This window comes from Heloderma suspectum, chromosome 7 (assembly GCF_057233095.1).
Source record: "Heloderma suspectum isolate Gila_16-S chromosome 7, 16-S_ref, whole genome shotgun sequence".
In the NCBI taxonomy this organism is placed as follows: Eukaryota; Metazoa; Chordata; class Lepidosauria; order Squamata; family Helodermatidae; genus Heloderma; species Heloderma suspectum.
Genome location: NC_139464.1, coordinates 59,080,316 through 59,105,406, shown reverse-complemented (window position 1 = coordinate 59,105,406; position 25,091 = coordinate 59,080,316). Strand labels below are relative to the sequence as shown.

The 25,091-nt window shown below is 45.3% G+C and overlaps 1 protein-coding gene across 3 annotated transcripts in view; it reads left to right on the top strand.

Moving 5' to 3' along the window:
• Nucleotides 1-25,091, top strand: part of ALX1 (ALX homeobox 1) — a 55,724-nt gene that overhangs the window by 7,431 nt on the left and 23,202 nt on the right. For 2 of the 3 annotated variants that reach the window (XM_084811785.1, XM_084811786.1), the window contains exon 3: nucleotides 13,098-13,226. In XM_084811785.1, the coding sequence (XP_084667911.1) occupies nucleotides 13,098-13,226 (129 nt within the window). Of the gene's footprint in view, nucleotides 1-9,509; nucleotides 9,548-13,097; nucleotides 13,227-25,091 lie in introns of all 3 variants that reach the window. The other variant, XM_084811787.1, reaches the window with a different exon arrangement.

Genomic DNA, 25,091 nt, shown 5'->3' with positions numbered 1-25,091 from the left:
GATTATTTCTTGGGCAGAAGCAAATGTTACATTTATGGCTGATGCTTGGCCAGCTCACTGCACAACTATTTTGGTGGCTTTGTTCTTTGGTGAGGAGCGGGGCATGTCAGCAATCGAAATATTGGACAGTTATTTAGACTACTTCCAGTCCATTTTACAGCCATGGTTTCAGCAGTCCTTCCAACAGTTACGTAAGGTAGGCTGGGCTAATTTCTTATCCCGGAACTGAGGCATGAGGGCTGAGGCATAGCAGCGTACCTAAGGACATCTAGTGAGCATGCTGGTTTTGAGTTGAGGACTTCAGGTCTGGTCTGGGGTGACCAGACCTGAGGCAGGAATAGCTCTATATTTCACAGCTTTGGGGCTCTCCATATGATGCTAAATGCGCCTCTCCTGCTCTATTTGCATTTCTTTATTATGTATTTACAATATTTGTATACCGCTCTATGTTAAAACAGATTTTAGATGTGAATGTTGTTAATGAGGAACAGAGACTGCAAGATAATATTTTTTAATTAAAGGAATACATAGTCCACCTACTATGTAATACATTAAAATTCTGGGTGCTGGATTGCAAGAACTGATGTAAGTATCCCATATGAGGAGGAGACTGCTTTAGCCTTATGATTAAAAACTGGCAAGCAAGAATTATTCATAGTACAGAATCAAAATGAATGTGTTTGTATTCTGGAGGTCTCCAAGACCATTCCAGTACGTGAACTGGCATTCAGTTGCAGGGTGGCATTAATAGTGTTTTACTGAATAGGAGTTAAGTGCATCAATATCACTGAGGGGTTTTGGTTGTTGTTGTTTTTATTTGTTTTTAAAGGGATAGAATCCTGTATGTTTGATCAGAAAGTACAATGTTGGTGTTCCAGGTATAGGTTCTGGTGCATTCGTCTGTCTGGCTGCTTCAGTAACCGAACCTGAACAGTTAATGAACAATGCTCATGCTAATTGTTGGGTTCATTATCCCTGCACTTCTTTGAACTGATCCTGAACAGTTAATGAACAATGCTCATGCTAATTGTTGGGTAGTGTTGTTTCAGACAGTACCCCCCCTTTTTAGGTGTTACACCCCTATGAAGTTTTCAAATGTACACTTAAAAATGAAAAATATGAGCATTAAGTGGAGCCAAGCTTGTGTTTACTAGCACAGGTATTGTACACAACCATTCACACCGCCTAGGTTGGCCCTGGCTGCCTGTGTGGCCTATTAAACATACATTCGGTGACAAAACCCGCTTTGCTATCATGTCATGTTTGAAAAGGCAATACTTTAGTGAAGGCTGTGGTCTTTGGTACACTTCCTGGGAAGCAAGTCCCATTGAAATCAACGGAGGCCTGTTTCATTGGAAGTTTGAAAGCATCATACACCTCAATGGTATTGCTTAAATGAGATATAGTAACTACAGAAAATGGAGTCCTGTTTAGCACTACTGCACCAAGTTGCATATGCCCACAAAACTGTTTAAGGTTAATGTTTTCTTTAATATATATGTGCAATATACTCTTGTAACAACTGTGGGAGTACTGGTGAAAGAGTGGAGACTAGCTGGAGACCAATCTTTGAACGGAAACAGGAGAACTAGTAAACAAAGGGGCTAGGAGTTAAGGATTTATACTCCAATTCCTAAGTGCATTTCCTTACAAATCAAGATCTGTTGATTCCACGGAAACTTGCATACTAAAAGGAAATATGCACGCTTTGGTTTCAGGCCTCCAGCTAGGGTATCAGGATGAGCAGGTGGCAAGGAGAAATAGGAGCTGCCAGCATACATTATGTAAAATGCTTTACAATATTGTAAATAAATAAATAGATGCATCCTTGAATTCCACCCATACCCAAAAAGAATAAGGCAAATAAGATATTTAAGTGATTGTTTTAATGTAACCAATGGAACTTTTAAAAAAGAAATATCCATCTGTAATAAGGCACTATCCTCAACATATCACTATGGACATATAAAACATGGAAATCTTTTGGACTGGATCCAGATTTAGGCACATCATGCAACTGGGCTTGTGGAAATGGACTTCCCTGACTCCTCCCCATGGCAGCATCTCCAGCCCCCTGAAAATGGTACACTGAGGATCAGTGGACCTTGCTGAAGGGGTTGAGCTGTGGTATGGGTGTATGTGTTGAGGGATCCCTGAAAATTTTGGGGGTAGACAGCTGTGAATGGAACCCTTCTGCCCATGGCAAGGAGGTCCTGGATCCAACCCATGGGGTTTGCCTCCAGTGAAATATTCTGAGGATTGCATGGGTGTAAAAGATTTGTGCTAAAACATTAAGGGCGGAAATCTGGATTGTGTCTTCTCGTTGTTATGTATGCATGAGCAGAGGTCTACTTTATTTTTGGTGGGGAAAATGCTGCCCTTCTCTGCTTTTCCTTAGCTTTAGGCTGTCTGGATCAGCGCCTAGTACCTAACTATATTGGCCAGGGTCCAGAGAGCTGTTTAGGCTCAGGAAAGAGATTTGTTTGCTACCCAGTGGAATGTTTGACTTTTCCATCAAACAGCTGACCTTCTAGGCCACATCACAAATGGCTTTTGAAAGTTCTCCCAGTTTCAAAAGCAGTTTGCCATGTGGTGGATGGAGCTGGGTGGCTGGGAGAGCAAGTCCGAATCTGTGCCCCTAAACCCACTTTTTTCTGGGATTAAGCCCCACTGCCCTCAGTGGGACTTCTGATAAGACATGTGTAGGATTGCTCTGTAAAGCTTTCTTGGGTTCATTGAATTAACCTTATGGTTCTTTAGGTCCTGGCTATTGAGTTGCAGCAAATCCCACTGAACTGAACCAGATAAAAGTTGTAAAGCCCTTCCTACAAGGAGAAATGTCACCAACAATGACTGTAATGATGATTTACAAATCAGTGAACCATAAAATGGAATGAATGTCTTTTCATCTGCCCAAGAGAGGTTGCATGGTACAATAAAACAATGGGTTGGATCCAGACTTAGTTATAGTTGGAGAAGGCGCATTGAAATCCGTGGGACTTAAGTTAGGCATGAGTAACTCAAGTGCCATTGATTTCAATGGGTCTACTCTAAGTATTACTAAGTCTGAATCCAAACCAACAGCTACATGCATTTAAAATGTTCGCCTCCACCATGAAATTTTATTTCATTTCATTTTATTTTGAAATAAAGTTTTAAAAAAATACAGGCAACAACCCCAACCCCCCAAATAGATAATACTACACTATCACTATAGAAGTAAAGGAATTCACTGTTTATGATTCTTATTATATCATGGATATGCTGGTGAACCAACTAACAAAATAGCCTAAGGAGAAGCTCACTGTTTAAAGTAACATTAGATTACACTAGATAGTAATGTAATAACTTATATATCTTTGTAAACCACCCAGAGAGCTCCGGCTATTGGGCGGTATAGAAATGTAATAAATAATAACAATAATAATATAAGTTATATAGATCACTGATATATAAGTTATACAGCATATATAAGGGGTGTGTGCTTGTTCTGTACAGGCCACATCTGTTGGTTCTGGAATATCTTTCTGAACAGAATGTCTGTATGACGGTGTGGGTTACTACTGCCACAGAAGATAATTTTCCATCTTGAACTAGGCTTATTACACCAGGAACGGAACTAAGGTGGCAGTTTATGGCTTTTCCAGGGAACCTCTTACCAATATTGAATTTTGACAGAAATCTGTTTCCTGTTCCACTGATCTGCACATAACAAACAAACAAAGTTTGGCTATTCTGAGAGGGCTAAAATCATGTTCCCTCAATTGTACCCCTGCCTGATCAAGGATGCTCAGTATCTCATTAGCACCAAAAGCATCCATCTTCTCTTGAAAAAAGAGGCAATCTCTGCAGATGTTGTGTAAAAGTGTGCATCTGACATAAAGTTCGCTGAGTCTAAATTTCATGTTTTCCAATGGTGGTTTTGCATTTGTACTCTGAAGCTGACATTACTGACTGTATTCACATAATCTTGCACTATCTGAGTAGAAGAACGAGATTGGGCATAACTGAGATGGAGGCTGTTTAAGTCTGATCTTCTGGATGGTGTTCTGTTTGGGCACCACTCAAGCCACATCATCTGTCAGGGTGAGTAAGGGTGGCAGAATCAGATCTATCGAGTTTGTGTGAGGCATGATAAAGAGAGAGGAAAACTTGCAGTTTGTATATGTTACGTGCTCTCCTTGGAACAAAATTGCCGGTTTCAATTTTTTCCCCCCTGAGAATGTTTATTTTATGCTTTGTGTACACAGAGATTTCCGTGCTTATTGAACTAAATGCCCTGTATTTTTGCATTTCTGATCAGCCTACTGAGAAAAGGCCAATGCAAGAAAATGGGGATCATTCTTCCGCTGCGTGGCAAGGGTATTCCATCACAATATTAAGCAATTTTCAAAGGCCTTACATCATTAGAGACCAGCATCTGGCTAGGCAGGGCTAACAAGCAGCAGATTGTTGCCTCGTTTTGTATAGGCAAATGGTTACTTTATCTTTGCCAAGAGTCGGTTTTGAGTAAATCGATGTAAACAGAAACATTTTGGGGGGAGTGTCAGCGTTAAAAAATGTGGGTTTCTTCCCCGTCAGTTCCTTTAAATTCAAGCAAATTGTTTTATTTAGTTTAGCCAAATGATTGGCTGGATACGTTCTGCACGTCTCTCTTCCCCAGCATTTCATCAAGATCCAATTTAAGTTTCGTCCTGCATCCATGCCGAGAGAGTCAGCCTGAACCTAATTTATCGAAGTTGTTCTCTTTCCTGCCGCATGTCAGTGGAGTAATTGGCACCCAGCTTAAGGAGATTGTCAAGGACTTTTTCAATGAAAGGGCCTCATTACTAAATTCCCATAACATGTTCTCTGTGCCTCCTGTGGAGACAGCAGGAGGAGGAAAAATGGTTTCTCGTCGTAGCCTTCGGCACAATAGATAATAGAAATTTACCAACAAGGGGTGGGATCCTGCAATTGCTGGGTAGGTCTCATTGAGTTCAGTGAGATCTGGGCATGAGTAGCAAAGGGGAGGATGTGGCCAAGGTCCTTTAAAAATATGCTATGAGTCAGTGTTGTGCTTTGATTGTTTGGGGGCATTTTTTCAAAACTGCCGTATTAAATTTGCAATGGGTCTATGGAAAGTAAAGTCTGTTCCTGCTGTTCCAGGCAGAATTGAGGGGTGGGGGTGTTGGAATCCTAAAGCAATAACCTCCACAAATGATTAACATGCCACCTCAATTTTAGAAACATTTTCATTTAAGTTCCCTTTTCTGATATGAGATCTGAACAGCTTTAAGGGCTTTGGGTATTTCCTCATTCACTAGCCTTTAACCGCAACTCTGGGAGAGCAGTCCTATTTTTGTGTTGGGTTTAATGCTCTGTAAGTTGGTTTTTAATGTTGTGGCACTGATGAGAACAAATCTCTTGGTATTTGACAGAGCTGGGATATCTTTTGATATTTGTTTATACATTTTAAAAAAAAATCAGAGGGGAAGAAAAGGAGGGAGTGGTAAGGAGGGAGTTACTTGATCAACAAATGCAGTGGTGGTACTGTATAATTTGCATGAATAACCTTTTGAAGATTGTTTATGCAGAATATGCCACTTCCACTATGAATAAGGTGCCAGTCCTAAACACGCTGCAATGATTTGTTATGGATGCGAAAGCTCCAATGTGTCTGTAGAGCTCTCCTGACCAGATGTGCTGTTCCATTCACTTCAATGTATCATTTCAATGTAGAGTCCAGCCCAGTATATGCATATATGTGGAGCTGTCTTTCCATTGAAGTGTAAAAGTACAGACCACAAGCACAGGAACTCAATATGATCATTGTAGACTACTGTAATGTGGTCTGCATGGGGCTGCCATTGAAGACAGTTTGGAATCTTCCTTTGGTTCAAACATACTATGCCAGGACGTTCTGGTGTCTGCACATTAGACCATATAAGTGGGACCTGCCATAAAATGTTGTATGTATCTTCCCCCAAAAGAGGAGTGTGCCTGTTCAGAATTCCAGCCAGTCATTCCACTCCCTCCCCTTGCATTTTTCTTTTCCAACTGTCCCTACTTCTGTGACTACTGAGCATGCTCAGACCTCATTGGGTTGTTCTGTGGGTTATTTTTTAATCACTGGGGGGGTTGAAGGTTTTTTTTGTATAAACATTGGGGTTCCCCCAAATATGCTAAAATCTCCCTCTTGCTTCTCAGTGGCCCTGTTTGGGCTACCATCTTAGTGGCACTAACCAGCTGAGTTTAGGGCTAGAAGGAGCGATATCCTCTCTACTATATAATCTTCATTGGTTACCAGTTTGCTTCCATGCCCGATTCAAATTTCAGCTTTTGACTCTCAAAGTGCTACACTGTGTAGGATGAGGATACTCTAAAACCTCAGGCCTGGGGACAAAATCCAACCTTCCTGGAGTCCCAACATTATCTTCTGGAGTTCTCCGGACGGCCACACACCCTTTCCCCAACCACCATTTTTTTTGGTAGTTTCCAGTTCCAGGCATTTGTGCAGCTTCTTCCCCATTCTAAAGGACTGAAATTCCTCTCCTGAGGCTTAGTGACTAGAAGTAAGATCTTTAACCTACAACATGCTGGGGGGTTTTTTTGGCCCACCTCTTTTGCCTTTAACCCCACACACCAGTGGAATGCAGCCACTGAGAGCTTCTCCAAAATTGAATCCAGCCCTTAGTCTGAAAGAGGATCTCCAACCACGCCACCCCTGCCTTAAAACAACCTCATCCCATATGAATGTCAGGAGCGCCTTAGCTGCCTCTTGCAGTCTCCACCAATAGCCAACTCAGGACACAGACGACGAGGAATTCTTTCCAAGACTTTATTCCTTTATTACTTTATGACTCTTTCAGAATACTAGTCGCTAGCACCAAAGCAAGGAACAGCACTGGGGAAAGATAGCTGAGTAGCCTAAGCTCCAGGTAAGGCAGTTGGTCCCCGTCTGAAGGAGAATCACGGGAAGACCCTGAACTTATGGGCTAGGGAGAGATCCTCCCTCTTTCCTTTGGGTCCTCGGGACGCGCCTGTTGTTTGCGCGCCAAACGGGCGCTATGCCTCCTTTCCATGCCCTCCATTGGTCGTCGCTCCCTGCGTCTGTGCCGAGCGTCCAGCAAGCCCCCCTCCAGCACTCTCTCACTGCCAGGGTCACTATCTGTCCCAGGAATGCTGGCAGGAGGAATCTCTGCCAGCTGCTGTGCCTGTGAGAGATGAGCGAGCTCCTCTCCCATGGATTGCTCTTCCTCCTCAGAATCAGAACTGCTCTGGGGCTCTATTGGCTCAGTTTCCACCCTGACAATGAATCCACCTGAATGCTGAGGTGGAGGCCCTGCTGTGTGCATTTCAATTATGGCTCCATATGATTAGTGGACAATGAAAAGATTTTTATTCCAGGATTTATTTATTTATTTAAAACATTTGTATCCCGCCCTATATCACTAAGATCTCAGGGTGGCGTACAGATAAAATCAGCTTAAACAGTATAAAACGATCAATAATTTAAACAGCTAAAAACATATTAAATATTAAACAAGGGAATACCAATTTAAATCTAAAACAATAAAGCAGTTAAAACAGTGTGCTACTTTAGGGAATGCATTTAGCTCCCAAAGGCTTTGGTAAAAAGCCATGTTTTTACTTGGTGCCAAGTAAATGTCTGTGCCAATCGGGCCTCCAAGGGGAGGGCATTCCACAACCGGGGTGCCACAGCAGAGAAGGCCCTCTCCCACATCTAGGGTTGTACGAAACCCTTACTTTCCATTCCGGGGGGGCGGGTGATCCATTCCTCCCCCCCAGAATCCTCTGTGGCTGGCTCTGCTCTGCAGTGATTCTGTGGAGCCGCTGGCTGGCTCCGAAGCACTAGCGTTACGGCCGCCATTGCCGTATCGCTGGCCGAGGGGGACTGTCTCTGGATGCAAATGGTGTCTAGTATGTCATTTGTGGTCATAAAGTCCTTAGTTTAAGCTAAATGCAGCCGTAAATGGCTGCATATAGCTTAATCTAAGACCTTTACAGCCACAAATGGCGTACTGGACGCCATTTGCTTCCGGAGACAATCCCCCTTGGCCAGCAATACGGCAATGGCGGCCATGTTGCTGGTGCTCCGGAGCTGGCCAGCAGCTCTGCAAGATCGCTGTGAGGAGGATCCGGCTCTGGATGGATCCTCAGGGAGGAGGAGGTGAGTTGTGCCATTCCGCCATAGACTCTGGGAGGCGGATTCTTTAGAATCCGGCCTCATTGGGGTCTGCCAGAATTTTCCGTCATCCCTACCCACATCCCACCATAGTGTATGTCTCTCATTGGTGGGATGCAGAGGAGGGCCCCAGGATGCTTTTGGGGATAGCTTTTAATTTTGGACTATATTTTAGATAGTGTTATACTGCTCTGCAAAATGACATTTTGTGATGGTTATTGCCATGATTATGTTTTAGAGTGTCATTTGTATTTTACACTTTCTGTTAATCACTTTGAACATTTTTTTTAAATGGATAAGAATACCTGAAAATAAATGAATGAATAAATTAAAATACGTATGACACATAAATCTAAAAAAGAGGGATCACACAGAAGAAAATCACACTGATTTTAGTAAGCTCACTGTATCTCAATTATTTGTCATCAACTGTGCAATCCTATGCACACTTACTTGGAATGGAACATTACTTTTGAGTCATTTGCTGTAAGACAAATGAGCAAAGTAAACCATCCAGTGGTTTCCAACCATGGGCCAACAGATGATGTTGGACTACAATAATCACTGTCCATTTGTGATGCTGTCTGGGAATGATGGAAATTGTAATCCAACAACCTCCGGGGACCCAAGAAAAGGAACCATGGAAATCATCTGAATCCAAGATCATGATTCAAAAAGATATCATGGAAATTATTTCAAAATTCTCCAAAATACTCATGTATGAGAGGGTTCTTAGGCACATCTGATGCACAGCTGTTGCTTTTTCTTGTCAATGGGCTGGCATCAGACTCCCATATAAGGCCTGTTGAAATAACTGGCGATGCTGCCATTCTGATGCATTCGTGGGGCTGATGTGTTCACCACATGCACACTGACATTTGCTGTTGGGAACTCTTTAATGTGTGAAGAGGAACACATGCCTATAAACATAGAGTGGGCATGATCAGTTTTATGTATGGCACACCTACCCAATAAAGTGTGACTTGACCCTTAGATGCCAGTACAAATGGGGTATTCAGACACTTCTGAAGCCACCACAGGGTGATTTCTTTTGGTGTAGTGACAGGTCACTTGGATATCCCAATGCATCACAAGCACATGGTGGGAATGGGGCTTACCACCTGCTGACTCAGCAGATGACTCAGCAGATGACAACTGAGTTGAGCCAGGAGGCTACGAGTTGTGATCTCAGCATGTGTCTGTAATGTATCAGATAATTCAGATAGCTGATTTCTACACCAGAAAGTTGGACCCTGGGGTATTTACCATATCAATCACAAGCTCAGGTTGGTCATCTGAATTCATCCTTTTACTTTCTTAGGATCATGGATTCCAACACTTCAAGACAATAAAGATCAGGTGGGAAACACTTTTTTCTGTTAAGGGCTGTATCTCCCTCAGGGATATTTTACTGGGGATTACATGGGCAGCAGTGGGAAAGGCGCAGAGGAAAAAGTGGATGGGACCACCGCTTTTCTCCCTATTCTTTCTGATAGTCCCTTTTCTCACCCTCTTACTACTCACCCAGAAGTATTCTAGGGGAAGGATAGATAACTTTTTCCATAGGCTTGAACCGATCACTTGTAGAAGACTTTTGTAACTAGGCTGAGGGCCATATGCAGTCTTAGGGTGGCCACCCCTGGATTAGGACAGAACCAGCTGCCTTATATTGAGTTAGTGTCTAACTATTAGACCAATAGTCCAGCTAATCTAGTATTTGCTTATTCTGTCTCATAGGAGACTTTAAGGGTTTCCACCAAAGGTCCTTCCCAGCAATACTACAAGATCTTTGAGCTGGCTATACCAGGTATGGTTGGTGCTAGCACCTGTTAAGGTCAGGTTGCTGCTGAGATTCATCATCCACACAGTTGTCCTGGTGGTACTCAGCAGAGAGGGTGGACTAGATGGAAGAAGTGACAAAACCATTGTTGGGCAAGAAAAGGGGCTCGCTGCAGATTTGTTGCTTGAGAGGGTCTTGAAATCTGACGCTTCCCCTGATTGCAATGACTGAACCCAGGGGGATAGCTAGGGATCCATGGGATCCCAACACCAAATCTATTTTCCTGGGCCCTAGATCTATTTGCCAGAGCCCTCAATGACCACTGGTAAGTGTTTTCCTTCAGCTTAATTGCCATGCAGAGGGTGATTTTCAAGGGAGATTGCAGCTGGGAAGGAAAGGGTTAACTCCACCCTCCCCACATGCTGCAACCCCCTCTCAAAAATTCTGGAGCAGAATCGGGGTGGAAACTGGGAAATCAATTGTGGGGTGACTGTCTGATGTTCTCTTCGCTTCTTTTTGATTACCGCTCTGTCAAATTTTTGGAAGTCCCATTTTGATGCCAAACTTGCTATTTTAAGGTGTAGGGATGTGTGTGTGTGTGTGTGTGTGTGTGTGTGAATGAGAGAGGATTCTGGGAAAAATTCCCAGCCATTTTCTTTTTTTGCATTTTTTCACACCATTGCACATTCATTTGAGGAGTAGCTACTGATTTGGGATATTCTAGAGCAGGGACAAAATTATTTGAAGAATTCATTTTATTTGATATTAATTGGATGGGAAATTAATTGGCTAACTTTGACTTCTGTGAAATTTAAATATATCCTAATATTTTTTCTAAATCTGAATACACAGATATAAATTAGCATATGCACATGTTATGCAGATTTGTGTCCTGTGGGCCTGAGCCTTGAATCTTTTCAGTGCCTAGCAATGACTTTGCCCAGGACCTTAAAGAGTAAAGACCTATGGCTTTCCTCTATGATCCTTCTCCCAGTTTTACCTACATAAATAGCATTTGGTTCATAAAAATACTTACTTGTAAGCATGTTCAACTGCTTTAAGTGCAACTAGCATCAAAATAAGTGAGTCAACTTCGGAATATAATTTAGTGCTCTAAGGGCGCAATCCTATGCATGTTTAGACAGGAAAAGGTCCTACAATTCCCAGCATGCCCCAGCCATGGCTGGGTGGGGCATGCTGGGAGTTGTAGGACCTTTTTCTGTCTAAACATGCATAGGATTGCACCCTCAGAAATTATTAGGGGAAAAGTATTTCCTTCAACAGGAGAGAGGGCAGCACTACATGTTACAATTGTTGGAGCAGCATGAGTGTGACACTGTGTTTTCCACAGCATAAAGAGTGGAAGCCAAATGTGAGTGTGCAGACATCTTTAAACACCCATGAACATATGTAAAGCTAGCTAGCCACTGCATTGCCTTAATTCCTGACGTTGGGCACAGATCTACATTCAAGGATCGATCTACACAGGCATGGCTGTCTTCCAGATGGTCTTATTGTAACACAAAACTCATTTCTCTACACCTTTAAAGTATTAGGCATACTAACAGTTAGGCAGACTTCATGGGTATGTGAATTAGTGATATTCACACAGAAGAAATTGATTGTGGAAAAGACTCTGCTCTGGCTGCAGGTTCTGTATGTTTTTAAAACTGGCTACTAAATCCATAGTTCTCAAATGCACACATTAAAAAGAAGTAAGAGTAACAAGAAGCCTTCCCAACTTCTGCTTGACAGATACTGCTGTCTTGGTCAAGATGCAGAGGTGTGCAACAGATCTGCTTCCAATCAGCTTGACTGTTATCCCAATCAGTACATGGATTTCTGCTAAATGTACCTCCACATACTTGGGATTAGGGGTAAAGAGTCTGGGACTTACTTACTTCCAACGTTGGATTTGAAAAGAAATGAAGATAAGCAGAAACAGTGAAATCCCCTAGTCTGCTTGGCAAGGTTCTTTTTTTGGAATTGATCACTGCAAATAATAGAGCCGGGGGGGGGGGGGCTGGCTCTGTGTTGCCCCCCCCCCCGCCGTGCTTCTGTTAATTTTGCTGCGGGGTCACCTCTTGAGTTGGTTAGCTCTAACATGCCTGTTTGGCTCATTCTGCAAAGGCAGTGCTGCAATAATAATTGCATTTGGCCAATGTGTGAGCCAGCCAGGAGCCTTTCCAGTCTTTCAATTGCTTTTTCTTGTTGAATGTATAGTCCACCTTATGCCAAAGTCCCAAGGATGGTAATAACAGATTAAAATGCATCTATATAAAATGCTCCGTTCCTAACAAGTTATACCAGTTAAAGCAGGAGTATTGAACCTCAGGCTCCTGGCCCAAATCTGGCCCATCTGGGGTCCCAGTCCAGCTCTCTGGGTCCTCCAGATGGCCTCACCCCATTTCCGGACCCTTATGAGGGTTTCCCCGTTCCTTTCTATAAGGCTGAAATGCCACTCCTAAAGATTCATTACTGCCAGTAAGAGCTTTAGGCAAAAAAAGGTGGGGAGTTTTTTGTCCCTCCCCCTTCGCTTTTGGCCCCACCCACCACTGGAACGCAGTCCCTGAGAGCTTCTCCAAAATTGCATTTGGCCTCTGGGCTGAAAGAGGTTCAGCACCCCTGAGTTAAAGTCTAAATAATGTTTACAGTGTAACTTTCTGCTAGGCTCTTTCCAAACCCGTCCAGGTGGAGAGGTCCTATGACACTTTTAAGGAGTGTTTAGATTTTGCGAGGGGCCATAGCTCAGCGTGACAGAGCACATGCTTTGCATGCCGAAGGTCCCAGGTTCAATCCCTGGCTTCTTCAGGTAAGGTGAGGGAAGATTCCTGCCTGAAACCCTCGAGAGCTGCTGCCAGTCAGTGTCAACAATACTGGGCTAGATGGACCCATGGTCTGACTCAGTATAAGGCAGCTTCCTGTGTCCCTATTGGAGCTTTGTTGGATAATCAGAAGGAGGAATTCCACAGATGTGGTAAAGTTTTTCTGGATCAAGTCCTACCTAGTTGACTATCTCAGTTGGCATGCAGATAGTGATTTCAAGACCCTTGGTCAATCTAGGGGATTGTGAACCTAGAGAGAGAAGTGATCTCCTGGATGTTCTAATTGTTGTCTTCTCTAATGTAGGTCTGGTTCCAAAACCGAAGAGCAAAGTGGAGAAAGAGAGAAAGATATGGGCAAATCCAACAAGCAAAAAGTCATTTTGCTGCCACCTATGACATATCTGTTCTACCAAGGACTGATAGCTACCCACAGGTATTTAATATACTGCATGCAAAGGCCGAAATGTAAAAATCCTTTAGCAGGTAGCATAGGTTCTCAGTCTTGATGCCTTTGGAATACAGTCACATTTTCCTCATCATCTGCATCCAACCTAGACCCATATAGGCACTCTTGTGTGCACATGAGGCTCTTGTGAGGACATCTGTCATATTCAGTGAAGAGAGTAAAAGATCAGCATAGACTCTTCAATTAAAAAATGACCTCTCATCTGCCCAGCCTGAAGCAGAGAAGCAGCCTTGCATGCATTAATATGAATGGCAGATCTCCTGTATGTTCCATGTGTGCATTGGGTCTCTTCTAGATGTAAAACGTTTCAGGATCAGGTTGATGGCTTCCTAGTTTGTAGATATGATTTAATTATAATATATATTAGGCATTTTAAATAGAATTTCTAGATGACTGACTACCATGCAAATTCTTGAAAGCCAACTGGTTGGTAAATACATTACACTGTTGGTTAAACTATTGTACAGTTTTGCTCTTTAGATTCAGTGCATTTGTTAACCATTAGAAGAAATCTAACCTTGTGTAGCATGATAAGACAATATTTTGAGGGCACTTTTTTTTTTTTTTTGGCAATCTGTACCCTGCTTGAATAAGAATTCTATAAAAACAGTAATTACAGTCAACCATCTGTTTTCTTTTTATTCCATTCTGCGCCCAACCGTTAATTGTATAATTTTATTTTTGCTAAAACACATTTTGGATGCTTTTTTTTTTTTTGCTTTTCATAAATGTCAGAAAGCATTGTAATCAGAGCAGCTGAAATGTTTACAAAGATAAGTAATTAGCTGTTTGAATGTTGTGTGAAAAGAGAGGTTGGGAAAAACTCTTTCAACTCTTTCCAAAGTCGCAAAGTTGGATTCCTAGTAAAATGCCAGGCGCTGACTTTTTGGCAGATCAACCATTTTTCTTTTTGGACAATTTGGCAGATTCTCCTAGGTGATTTAGGACCCTCCCACACATCATAAAATTAACCAAATATTAGCTGCTCTCATGCTAAAACAATCTTTACCAAATTTGTGCCACTGTAAAGCTAATGTAGGGTGCTTTTTTGCTTTTTTTTGTTTTGTTTAGTATTTTTGCTTGTTTTGAAGTAGGAAATACATGAGATGTAAAAGAGCCTAGGCTGGGGATTTCATTGGAAAAAGGGTAGCACAACTGCCGATAGTTAACTGTGTAGTGTTTGCGATCTCAAAGACATAGACATAGAGTCATTGGGTTGGAAGGGGCCTACAAGACCATCCAGTCCAACCCCCTGCTCAGTGCAGGAAGCCTGATCCCCAGGCGGTCTCCCATCCAAGGACTAACCAGGGCTGACCCTGCTTAGCTTCCAAGATCAGACAAGATCAGACGCATCCAGCACATTTGCTTCTTGACAAAAGATAGCGTAGAAATTGAGGTGACTGGTTTTGTGACATCCCTAGGTGCGTGCATATGTGCCCCCGCCCATGTGTATACTGAGTGTGCAGAGAGGCCATGGGATAATTCCCACTGGCTCCCTTCCCCCAGGGCCTGCACGCATAAGTGTTAGTGCGAAAGGGACCTCCAGTGTGTGCATAGGGCTCTTTCACACCATCTCGATCCCTGCCGTACGCATGTAGGTAACGCGCAAACGGACATCAGGAGGTGAGGCAGGGCCAGCACGCGTGTGCCCTCTCGCCGCTCCATGCTTTCAGAGAACATATGGGGGAGAGAGAACTGTGTACAGTCTCCTGTGTGGTGTAAATTACAACATGAGTCTGTCTCCACGAGTTAACTGCAGTCAGTATAGCAGACTGTCCAAAGAAGCCACTTTCAAAATAAATCAGGCCACCCCCAAACATCACTAATTTGTTTTGGGTTTCATTACACCCTGGCAGTACATGGAATTGCTTACCATGTATGTGGGGAGAGTTCGCGTTGCGTGCAACACTTGTAAAAAGCAAACTGGCTGCCTGAGTAGCAGCTGTTCCCCAGGGCCATTCAAACAGCCCGAGGTGGAGTTATCCTGAACTAGCTGCTCTGTGTTTATCCAGGATCAAGTTCTTATAGTATTTATAGTAATTATAATCATAATATCGAATGCATTTTTATTTTATTTAGTACATTTCTATGTCATCCAGTGGCTGAAGCTCTCTGTTTATTTTATTTATTTATTACATTTATATCCCACCTTTTTCCCTCTTGCAAGCAACCCAAGGTGGCTTACATGGTCCCTCTTCCCTCTCTCCATTGTATCCTCACAACAACCCTGTGAGGTAGGTTAGGCTGAGAGTCAGTGACTGGACCAAAGTGACCCAGTGAGCATCATTTTTTTATTATTATTAAATTTTATTATTAAATTTATTAATCGCCCATCTGGCTGGTCACTCAGCCACTCTGGGCAATGTACAAAGCATATAATAAAACAGTTTAAAACAATAAAATTCTACAATAAAGACATTTTCTAAAATACCCTAACCCACCCCAAATGCCTGCCTGAACAACCACATTTTTAATGCACGGCAGAAGCTCATTAAAGAGGGGGCATGGTGGAGTTTCCTAGGGAGGGAGTTCCACAGAGTGGGGGCCACCACAGAAAAGGCCCTGTCCCTCGTCCCCACCAATCTAGCTGTCCTGGCTGATGGGACAGAGAGAAGGCCATCCAAGGCTGATCTTGTTAAGCAGCCTGTCTGGTGTTGCTGGAGGCGCTCCTTAAGATAGGCTCAGCCAGAGCCATATAGGGTTTTAAAGGTCAAAACCAACACCCTGAATTTGGCCCAGAAAACAACTGGTAACAAGTGCAACTCCTTCAGCACTGGAGTGATGTGATCTCACCGGCAGCTGCCTTTAATCAGGCGAGCCGCTGTGTTCTGTACCAGCTGCAGCTTCTGAACCGTCTTCAAGGGTAACCCCATGTAGAGTGCATTACAGTAGTCTAAACGAGAGGAGACCAGGGCATGTACTACTGATGGGAGCAGATGGTCAGGAAGGAAGGGGCACAGCTGCCATATCAGATGGAGTTGATACAGCGCTGTCCGGCTCACAGCTGACACCTGAGCCTCCTTGGACAGCTGGGAGTCCAAAATGACCCCCAGGCTACAGACCTGGTCTTTCAAGGGTGGCCGTACCCCATTCAACACCAGGTCAAAATCCCCCAGCCTCCTCTTGTCTCCCACCAAAAGTACCTCGGTCCTGTCAGGGTTCAGCTTCAGCTTATTCCTCCCCATCCAGCCACTCACCGTCTCCAGACATTTGGACAGGGATTCTACAGCCAGCCTCGGTGAAGATTTGAATGAGAGGTAGAGCTGCATGTCATCCGCATACTGATGACACCGCACCCCAAACCTCCTGATGATAGCCCCCAGCAGCTTCACATAGATGTTAAATAGCATCGGGGAGAGGATGGAACCCTATGGCACCCCACATGTGAGCGGCCACGGGTCCGAAACCTCCTCTCCCAGTGCTACCCTCTGGTACCTGCCGGAGAGGAAGGACCGGAACCACCGCAATACGGTGTCTCCAATGCCCAACCCCTCCAGGTGGTCCAGGAGGATACCGTGGTCAACAGTATCAAAAGCCGCTGAGCGGTCGAGGAGAACAAGGAAGGAGCATTCACCCCTATCCAGAGCCCTCCTCATATCATCTACCAAGGCGACCAAGGCCATTTCTGTCCCATGCCCAAGCCTGAAGCCTGACTGAAATGGGTCCAGATAATCAGTTTCTTCCAAGTGTGCCTTCAACTGCACCGCCACTACCCGCTCAATCACCTTGCCCAAAAATGGCAGATTCGAGACTGGGCGAAAGTTGTTCAGAACATGAGGATCCAAGGAGGGCTTCTTTAAGAGCGGTCTTAACATGGCTGAGCGGGGTCTAGAACCCAGATCTCCCCACTCCCAGTCCAACACTCTAACCACTATACCACACTGGCTCTAGGTGATTTACAAAACAAGACTTAAAACCATAAAACACAATAGCATAATAAAATATGCACGCGCACACACACACAAGCAAGTTTAAAACAGAATAAAACTAGAGTAAAAAAACAAAGTAAAAGCCAGGAGCATTGCAAGGATCTTAAAATACACGAACACATTTTATAAAAGTGAAATACTTAAAAATATTAGAAAGCCACTGGGAAAACAAAAAGGTCTTTACCTGGCACTGAAAAGATCACAGTGAATGATCACTGGGTGACTTTGGGCCAGTCACAGACTCTCAGCCCAGCCTACCTCACAGGGTGGTTGTTGTGAGGCTAAAATGGAGAGGAGGAGGATTATGTATGCTGCCCTGGGTTCCTTAAAGAAGGAAAAAAGGCAGGATATAAATGTAATGAAGGGATGGATGGATGGATGGATGGATGAATTTCTCAGGCAATCCTCTCTGGGAAGGGTATTCCACAACTGGGGTGTCACAACTGAAAAGACCGGGTGCTGGCCACAGAAACAGCTGGCAGAATGGATTTCCCTTCCTTCCTGCAGCCCAATGTGCACCCCCAAATCTGCTGGTTGCGAGGCCCTCTGGAGCACATTTGGGGGGAGCGCAGGGGGCTGCAGAAGGGAGGAAAGCAAAGGAAATTCTGGTCGCATGAGTGCAAGTCTATTTGCGCAAGATTGGATTTAACCTTGTGGGTGGAATCCAGTGGTGCAGAAACACTTTTGATCTACTAAAGGAAAAAGAGTGAGACGGTCCTCCTGTGCCACCTTTCACTCTGTTTTTTAGGGTTCCCCAACCCCTCTTGAACAGTTTTAGGGGGCACAGTGGGCTGCAGGGGGAAGGGGGAAAATCATCCCCCTGTTCTTCCATTAGTGGAGGCCTCCACTGGATCAAAAACTGTTCCACTGGTGGAATGGCACCACTGGATTCCATCCAATATTTTATTAAGGGCTTACCCTTCTCAGGTGCTGCACTATAATTGAAAAACAAAATATCGTATCATGAGCTGATGGAAGTATTAGATAGCCACTCTCCTAATTACTGTACAAAGTATGTTGTCTTTTGCAAATTGCAACGGCAGAGGTTGAGTGGGGCCAGGAAATTCACAGTCATTGCTGTGGCTCTGTCAAGCATTTAAACATGGTGCTTGCAGGCACCAGTGTATCTCTGGGCACTTTTCTTGCTGCTCTCCATGGTGCCCTACCCCTCCCACTTGTTTTTTAGTTAACACATTTTCTTACTGGCAGCTGAGATGGCTGTGAAAGAGGTTTCTGTTAGCTGTGGGTTCAAAGGAGTTTAGTGTGCCTCAACACACTATCCAACTTCTTTGAACCCACACCTCTGCCTTGTACTCAGTCTTTTGGGCAGGTTGCTTGTCCTTTGCCTTACTTCTCATGGGAGCCATTTTGTGATGGTGCCCAGGACAGTTTTTCAAACTGCCCAATGTGCCCACGGCCCAAAATGTTGTCTACCCCTGATTTTAAGACATGTTATTTTTTTGAGAATGTGCTCTTAAGCTTGGGGATACCTTTTATTATTTTATTAATTATATTTTAATCCCATTTTTCCTCCAAGTAGCTTAGGATATATAGACAGACAGAGGGGGTAACTGACCTGTGGTTGGTCAGTAAACATTGTGGCTGAGGAGAGAGATTGGAATCCACATCTCCTCTTAGGAGTTGCTGAAGGATTCTTAACTTGGGTCTAGGACACACTAAGGGTGATACAGCATCTAGGTCAGTGTCCCCAACCCCGGGCTGCGGACCGGTACCAGTCCATGGCCTGTTAGGAACCAGGCAGTAGTAGGGGTGTGCAAAACCCCCTTACCTTGGGTCTGCGGGGGTCCGCGGGGGGGGGAGGTGATCTGTCCCTCCCCCCCGGAATCCTCACTGGCCCTGGCCGGCTCCGCTGCGCCGTGAGTCTGCAGAGCTGCTGGCCAGCTCCGGCTGCTGGCGGACCTCCGGCCGCTGGGATGCAAATAGCGTCCACATAGCGGATGCCATTTGCATCCATGTTCTTCAAGTAATAGGCTATGTAAATCTTTATGTAGCTTATTACTGTAAAGAACAGGGACGCAAATGGCGTCCATCACGTGGACGCCATTTGCATCCCAGCGGCTGGAAGTCCACCAGCGAAACCATCCCCGCCCCCGGTCCGTGGAAAAATTGTCTTCCACGAAACTGGTTCCTGGTGCCAAAAAGACTGGGACCACTGATCTAGGTGATGCTAGTTGATGGGAATCAAAAGTTAAAAGAAGCTGAATTCTGGAGTTGTGCATTTAACAAGTGGCTGTGTCACTGGGAGCTCTATAATACCAATAGGGATGGACAGATTGGTCAGTTTCTTTCTTCCACTTTTGAATTTTTTAAATCTCAAGTTCATCCTGTCCTTTGTATATTGGAATGTTGTTAAGTTCTTATCAATCAACGAACCAAGCAATTTTCTCACCCATCTGCACTGGCCAAATTCAATGTAGCGGACCATGTTGATCCTCCTTGCCACGCAGCTGTTAAAGATGCGGAGCCTGCCAGAAAAAAAGAGATGGTGACCCTAATTCAGGACGGTAAAGATGGTTGAATACACGGGGATTCAAAGCCAGACTTTTAAGAGCAAAGCACTCAAAGCTCTCTGCCTGGATGGATGAATTTGTCTGCTTTGGTTTCTCGCACATTCAAATCTCAATTTCTTTCTTTTCCGTTCATAAATAAATTTGCAAATTTTGGTAAGTTCTTATTAAAAATTGAACTGATCAGAATTCTAACCCACCCCCTACTCTAGACAGCCATCTTGGCAGAGCTTTGTGACAGCACAGTCAAGAGCATTTTCCCCATATAATCTGCACCTGCAAAGTAAATCTCTTACTGTTCCTTATCATAACAAACCCGCACATTTATTTATTTATAGAAGTATTTATATCCTGCAACCTTCCATCCCAAATGGAAGATGGCAGAGTAGCTAACAAATCAAATCAAAATAAGGGCAGAAACAACAAAAATACACTACAGCATTTAGACAATAAAGCCATTAAAAACGGTTTAAGACAAACCAAACAAACGGGGGAGTAAAATTTGCCTGCTCAGGCAAAAAAAGCCCTGAAATGTCCTAGCGAATGAACATAGCAAGCTGCCTTATATATATACCAGGTCAGACTGCTTGTCCATGTAGCTGAGTTTGGTCTACTTAGACTGACAACAGGGAGATGTCTTTCACATCACTTGTGACCTGCACCTTCTACCTGCAGATACTAGAGAATAAACCTGGGACCTTGTCCATGCAAGGCACATGCTCCACCATTGAGCTAGAGGTCTCATTCTGAAAAGGAGCCCAAGGTGGCACACACAGTTCTCCCTGCTAATTGATCCTCACAACCACCCTGGAAGGTAGGTTAGGCTAGCCAAGGAAGGTCTACAGTGTCTGTCTGTCTGTCTGTCTGTCTATCTATCTATCTATCTATCTATCTATCTATCTATCTATCTATCATCACCCAATAGCCAAAGCTTTCAGAATGGTTCACAAAAATGAAAACCACAAAGTACAATATAAAACAATATAAAATATGAAAGTCTAAAACTATACTATAGTACAGTATAGTACAATGTAAGCACCGGGTGAACCTTGTTAGGGAGCTCATTCCTCAGCTGGGGAGTCACAGCAGAAAAGGCCTTCCTCCCTGTAGCCACCCACCTCACTTCCTTTGGCAGGGGTTCCTGGAGAAGGACCTGGGCCTGAAGATGATCTTAGGTCTGGGCAGGTACATATGGGAGGAGTTGGTCCGTCAGATAACCTGGCCCCAAGCCATTTATGGCTTTGAATGTTAATACCATCACTTTGAATTGGGCCTGGACATGGACTGGCAGCCAGTGCAGCTGGAAAAGTACTGGCGTAATGTGATCTCGTTGGCCGGTCCCCATTAACAATTTCACTGCCCTGTTTTGGACCAGCTGAAGTTTCCAAACCGTTTGCAGAGGCAGCCCCATGTATAATGTATTGCAGTAATCCAGAGGAGAGGTTATCAGAGCATGGATAACTGTAGCTAGACTATCTCTGTCCAGATAAGGGTGTAGTTGGTATCTCAGCCTAAGCAGAAGTAGGGATGTACGAAAGTTCCACCACGGATTCCGGGGATTCCCCCGAAATCTGTGGTGGAACGGCCCCCTGCCCCCCCCGGGACTTACCTTAGGCGGATCTTCCTGGCGGCGGCGGCTCCGGCAGCGGTTCGGCGGTGGTGGCTGCAGCGGCCAGTCTTCCAACTGGCTGCCACTGCTGCCATTTCCAGGTAAATAAACCACAAAAAACAAAAAAAGTGATAGGCTATGTAAAGATTTACGTAGCGTATCATGGCTAGATTTTAAAAAAACACCGTGATAGGCTACGTAAATGTTTACGTAGCCTATCACAGCTGATTTAAAAAAACAAAAAAAAAACTAGGGGTGGACGAAAGTCTCTTACCTTTCGCCGAAGCTTGTTCGTGGTGGGGGGGAGGCGCTTCGCTGTTCCCCCCGTGAAGTTCAGGCCGGGGGGGAGGCTTCCCGCCTTGCCCCGGCCAAAATTCAGGCCGGGGGGGAGGCTTCCCGCCTCGACCCGGCCGAAATTCAGGCCGGGGAGGAGGCTTCCCACCTCGCCCAGCCGCGAACTCGAAAGTTTTTTTTAAAAAAAACAAACGCCCCCGTGATAGGCTACGTGACGATTGACGTAGCCTATCACGGCTGACTTTGCAAATCTAGCCGTGATAGGCTACGTTAATTGTCACGTAGCCTATCAGGGGGCGTTTTTTTTTTTTTCTTTTCTTGGAATGGCGGCGGTGGCAGCCGGTCGAAAGACCGGCTGCTGCTCCTGCCCCGTACAAACAGCCGCCGAACCGCCGGCCGGACCCGCCGCCGGGAGGGACATTCGGCGAAGGTAAGTCCCGTCCCGGGGGGGGGGTGCGGGGTGTGTGGGGGGGGTTCGGAGGATTTCTCCCCGAAACTTGTTCGGGGGGCCGAGCACATTGGCGCTCGGCCCCCTGAAGTTTCGGGGAGAAATTCTCCGCCATCCCTAAAAAAAATGCACATACGCAAATGGCGGTGCCCATGGGCGCCGCCATTTGCGTATGCGCGCGTGTGTGTTTTTTTAAAATCAACCATGATAGGCTACGTAAACATTTACGTAGCCTATCACGGCTGACTGCAGGGACGCAAACGGCGGCGGCTATGGCTGCCGCCATTTGCGTCCCTGCTAGCCAGCGGCCGGATGTCCGGCTGCTGGCAGAGCCGGCCGGCGGCTCCGCAGAATCCCTGCGGAGTGGAGCTGACCGGCCAGGATTCTGGGGGGGAGGAACAGAGTGCCTCCCCCCCCGGCCAGGATTCCGGGGGGAGGGACAGAATGCCTCCCCCCCAGCATCAGCATAATCCGCGGAAAGGTAAGTACCTTTCATACATCCCTAAGCAGAAGGGAGAGACTAATTTCCCCACTAAAGAACCATTCTCAGAGGAATCAGAGTCTTGATCCAGGACCTTCATAGTGGAAGGCCAGGATATAGCCTGGTGAGCTACCATGGGCTCCATATGCCTGGGTGGGGAACTTCCCTCCCACAGGGCTAATCTGGCCCATGGAGGTTCCTCATCCAGCCTGCAAGGGCTTGAGCTTCCACTGCAGGCTCTGCCCCCTGGCTTGGAGGCTACCAGGGGCATGCAGAGGAGATGGGAAGAGGAATCCCCTTGTTTTCTCCAATCTGGTTATAGAATGAGCTTTCAGATATTGCTGGGGTCTAACTGTTAGACCAATAGTCCAGCTAACACAGCGCTCTGTTATTTTGGCACTGGCAGACACAGGGGGCAAGAAAGAGGTGAGACACAGTTCCTGAATTAAGCGAGGGCCACATTTATTAAACAACAACATCTGCAAGGGGGTATCAGTGCAGGATCTAACTAATTCTTCAGGCAACTAGCCTGATGGGTATTGGGCGAGCCCACCCTGGCCTCAGGGAGGGGGGCATGATTTCCCCCCTCCCCCAGTGCCACACCTTCTCAGTGAGAAGGGAGGCCTTCCCATGTCACCCCCCACCCGAGGCTGCATAGCCCCAAGTGAGTGAGCCCCCCAAAGTGAACCATATCTTGTGCACAGGTCTCAGAGCCCTGAGTGGCAGTGACTGTAAAGCTGCCTTCGGGTGCTAAGCTACCCTATCCCTTACCTGGCTTTCCCCTCACTTACCATTCATGGGAAATGTGACCCAATAACCCAACAGAACAAGTAATCCTGTACTAGCTTCAGTGTAGAGTAAGTGAAAAGAACTGGTCACCCTAGCCAAACCTTCCTACTCCCTTCCAAAAGGCAACCAGTGGAGCCTGCACTGAACACAGGGAGGGAAGGGGAGGGGGACTACAAAATGGCGCAGAGGCTCAGGGCTGGGTGCAGGACAGTTATAAAGCTACCCCCTGCAAAGTGCGTTGGGCATCTGCCCACGAAAACAGTGCAGTGTCGCTCCTCCCCACCACCATATCTGCAAATATGCCCCCTGGTGCGGAGGAACGGGAATGGTATCAGGGCTAAGGCATGAAGGGGAATAAGAGTATGAAGCATCAACCTGCGGAACTGGTGGACCATATGAAGCCTTTGGCATACGAAGCCTCCCAGAAGTTTGGTTTTCTGACCTTTCCTGGTCAAACAGAGCAATCCCTCATGCGTGCTACACATCAGGTCTCAATGTATCAGCCTGGTGCTGACACAACTGCCTCTGACGTTAATTTAAAGGCGGGTGGTGATGCTTATAGCTCAGTGTTACAAGTCATTCTTTGTATGCGGATGGTCCCAGGTCTAAGCCCTGATAGCTACACTTAAACAGATCAGGCAGTATGTGATGGGAAAGGAGCTGAACGCAGAGAACCACTGCCGGTCAGAGTAGACAATACTGGGCTAGATAGACCAGTAATTTGGTCAGATATCAGGCAGAGCCCTGTATTAGCTCTTTGAACACCTTCTCCATATAGTGATAATCACAGACTTTATAGCACAGGTGGGCAATTTGTGGCCCTCTAGATGTTTGGGCCTACAACTCCCATGGTCCCTCATCATTGACTATGCTGGCTAAGGCTGATGGGAGTTGTAGGCCAAAACATCTGGAGGGCCATAAATGGCCCACCTGTGCTTTATAGGGACACACCAGTCTTTACCTGACTATAGTTCACAGCGGTGAGAGAAAAGGACAAAACATCCTACATCTTTGCCTTCTCTTACCTCTTTGTGTCTCAGCATTAGGCTCTGTGCTCCAGTCCCAGCTGCCTGCTCTTCCCACTGTCCATCTATCTTTCTGTTTCTTGCCAGTACTTTTCTTCTTCTGTTAACCATATTCAGAGGGGAAATTGTTTCTTAAGCCTGCAGTAGCAAAAACAATAGAGTCTTGTGGTACCATAAAGATGACAACATTTATTATGGCATAACCTTTTGTGGACTCTATTCGAAAATGCCACAAGAATTGTTACTGTGGTGGTGTTGGTGTTTCTTTTTCTTTTGTTGTTCTGGAGGCTTCCATTTCCCACGTTGTTAATGTGCTTTACCAAGGACATACCTAAAATTCTGATGCTGCAGGGGGAAGCTGTTAGATGGGGATTTTCTCGCCTTTCTGCTTCCTCTTGATCATAATTGTGTGGATTGTTTCCACTGTATGGCCAAAGGCATACTGCAGCCTTCCCCTCCCTGGTGCCCTCCAGATGTTTTGGACTACAACTCCCATCAGCTCCTGCCAGAATTGTCAGTGCTCAGGAATGCAGGGAGTTGTACGCCATAACATCTGGAGGGCACCAGGGTGGGGAAGTCTGGCATACAGTGTAGGTATCCCCACAATGGCTTTAAAAACTAAAGCAAACAAACAGTGCGCATTTCAAATGGTCCGCCCTCCATCCCCTGAGAAATACCATTGTGTGCCAAAATCCTAAAAGGATATTTGGGGTGGGGTGGGGTGGGGAT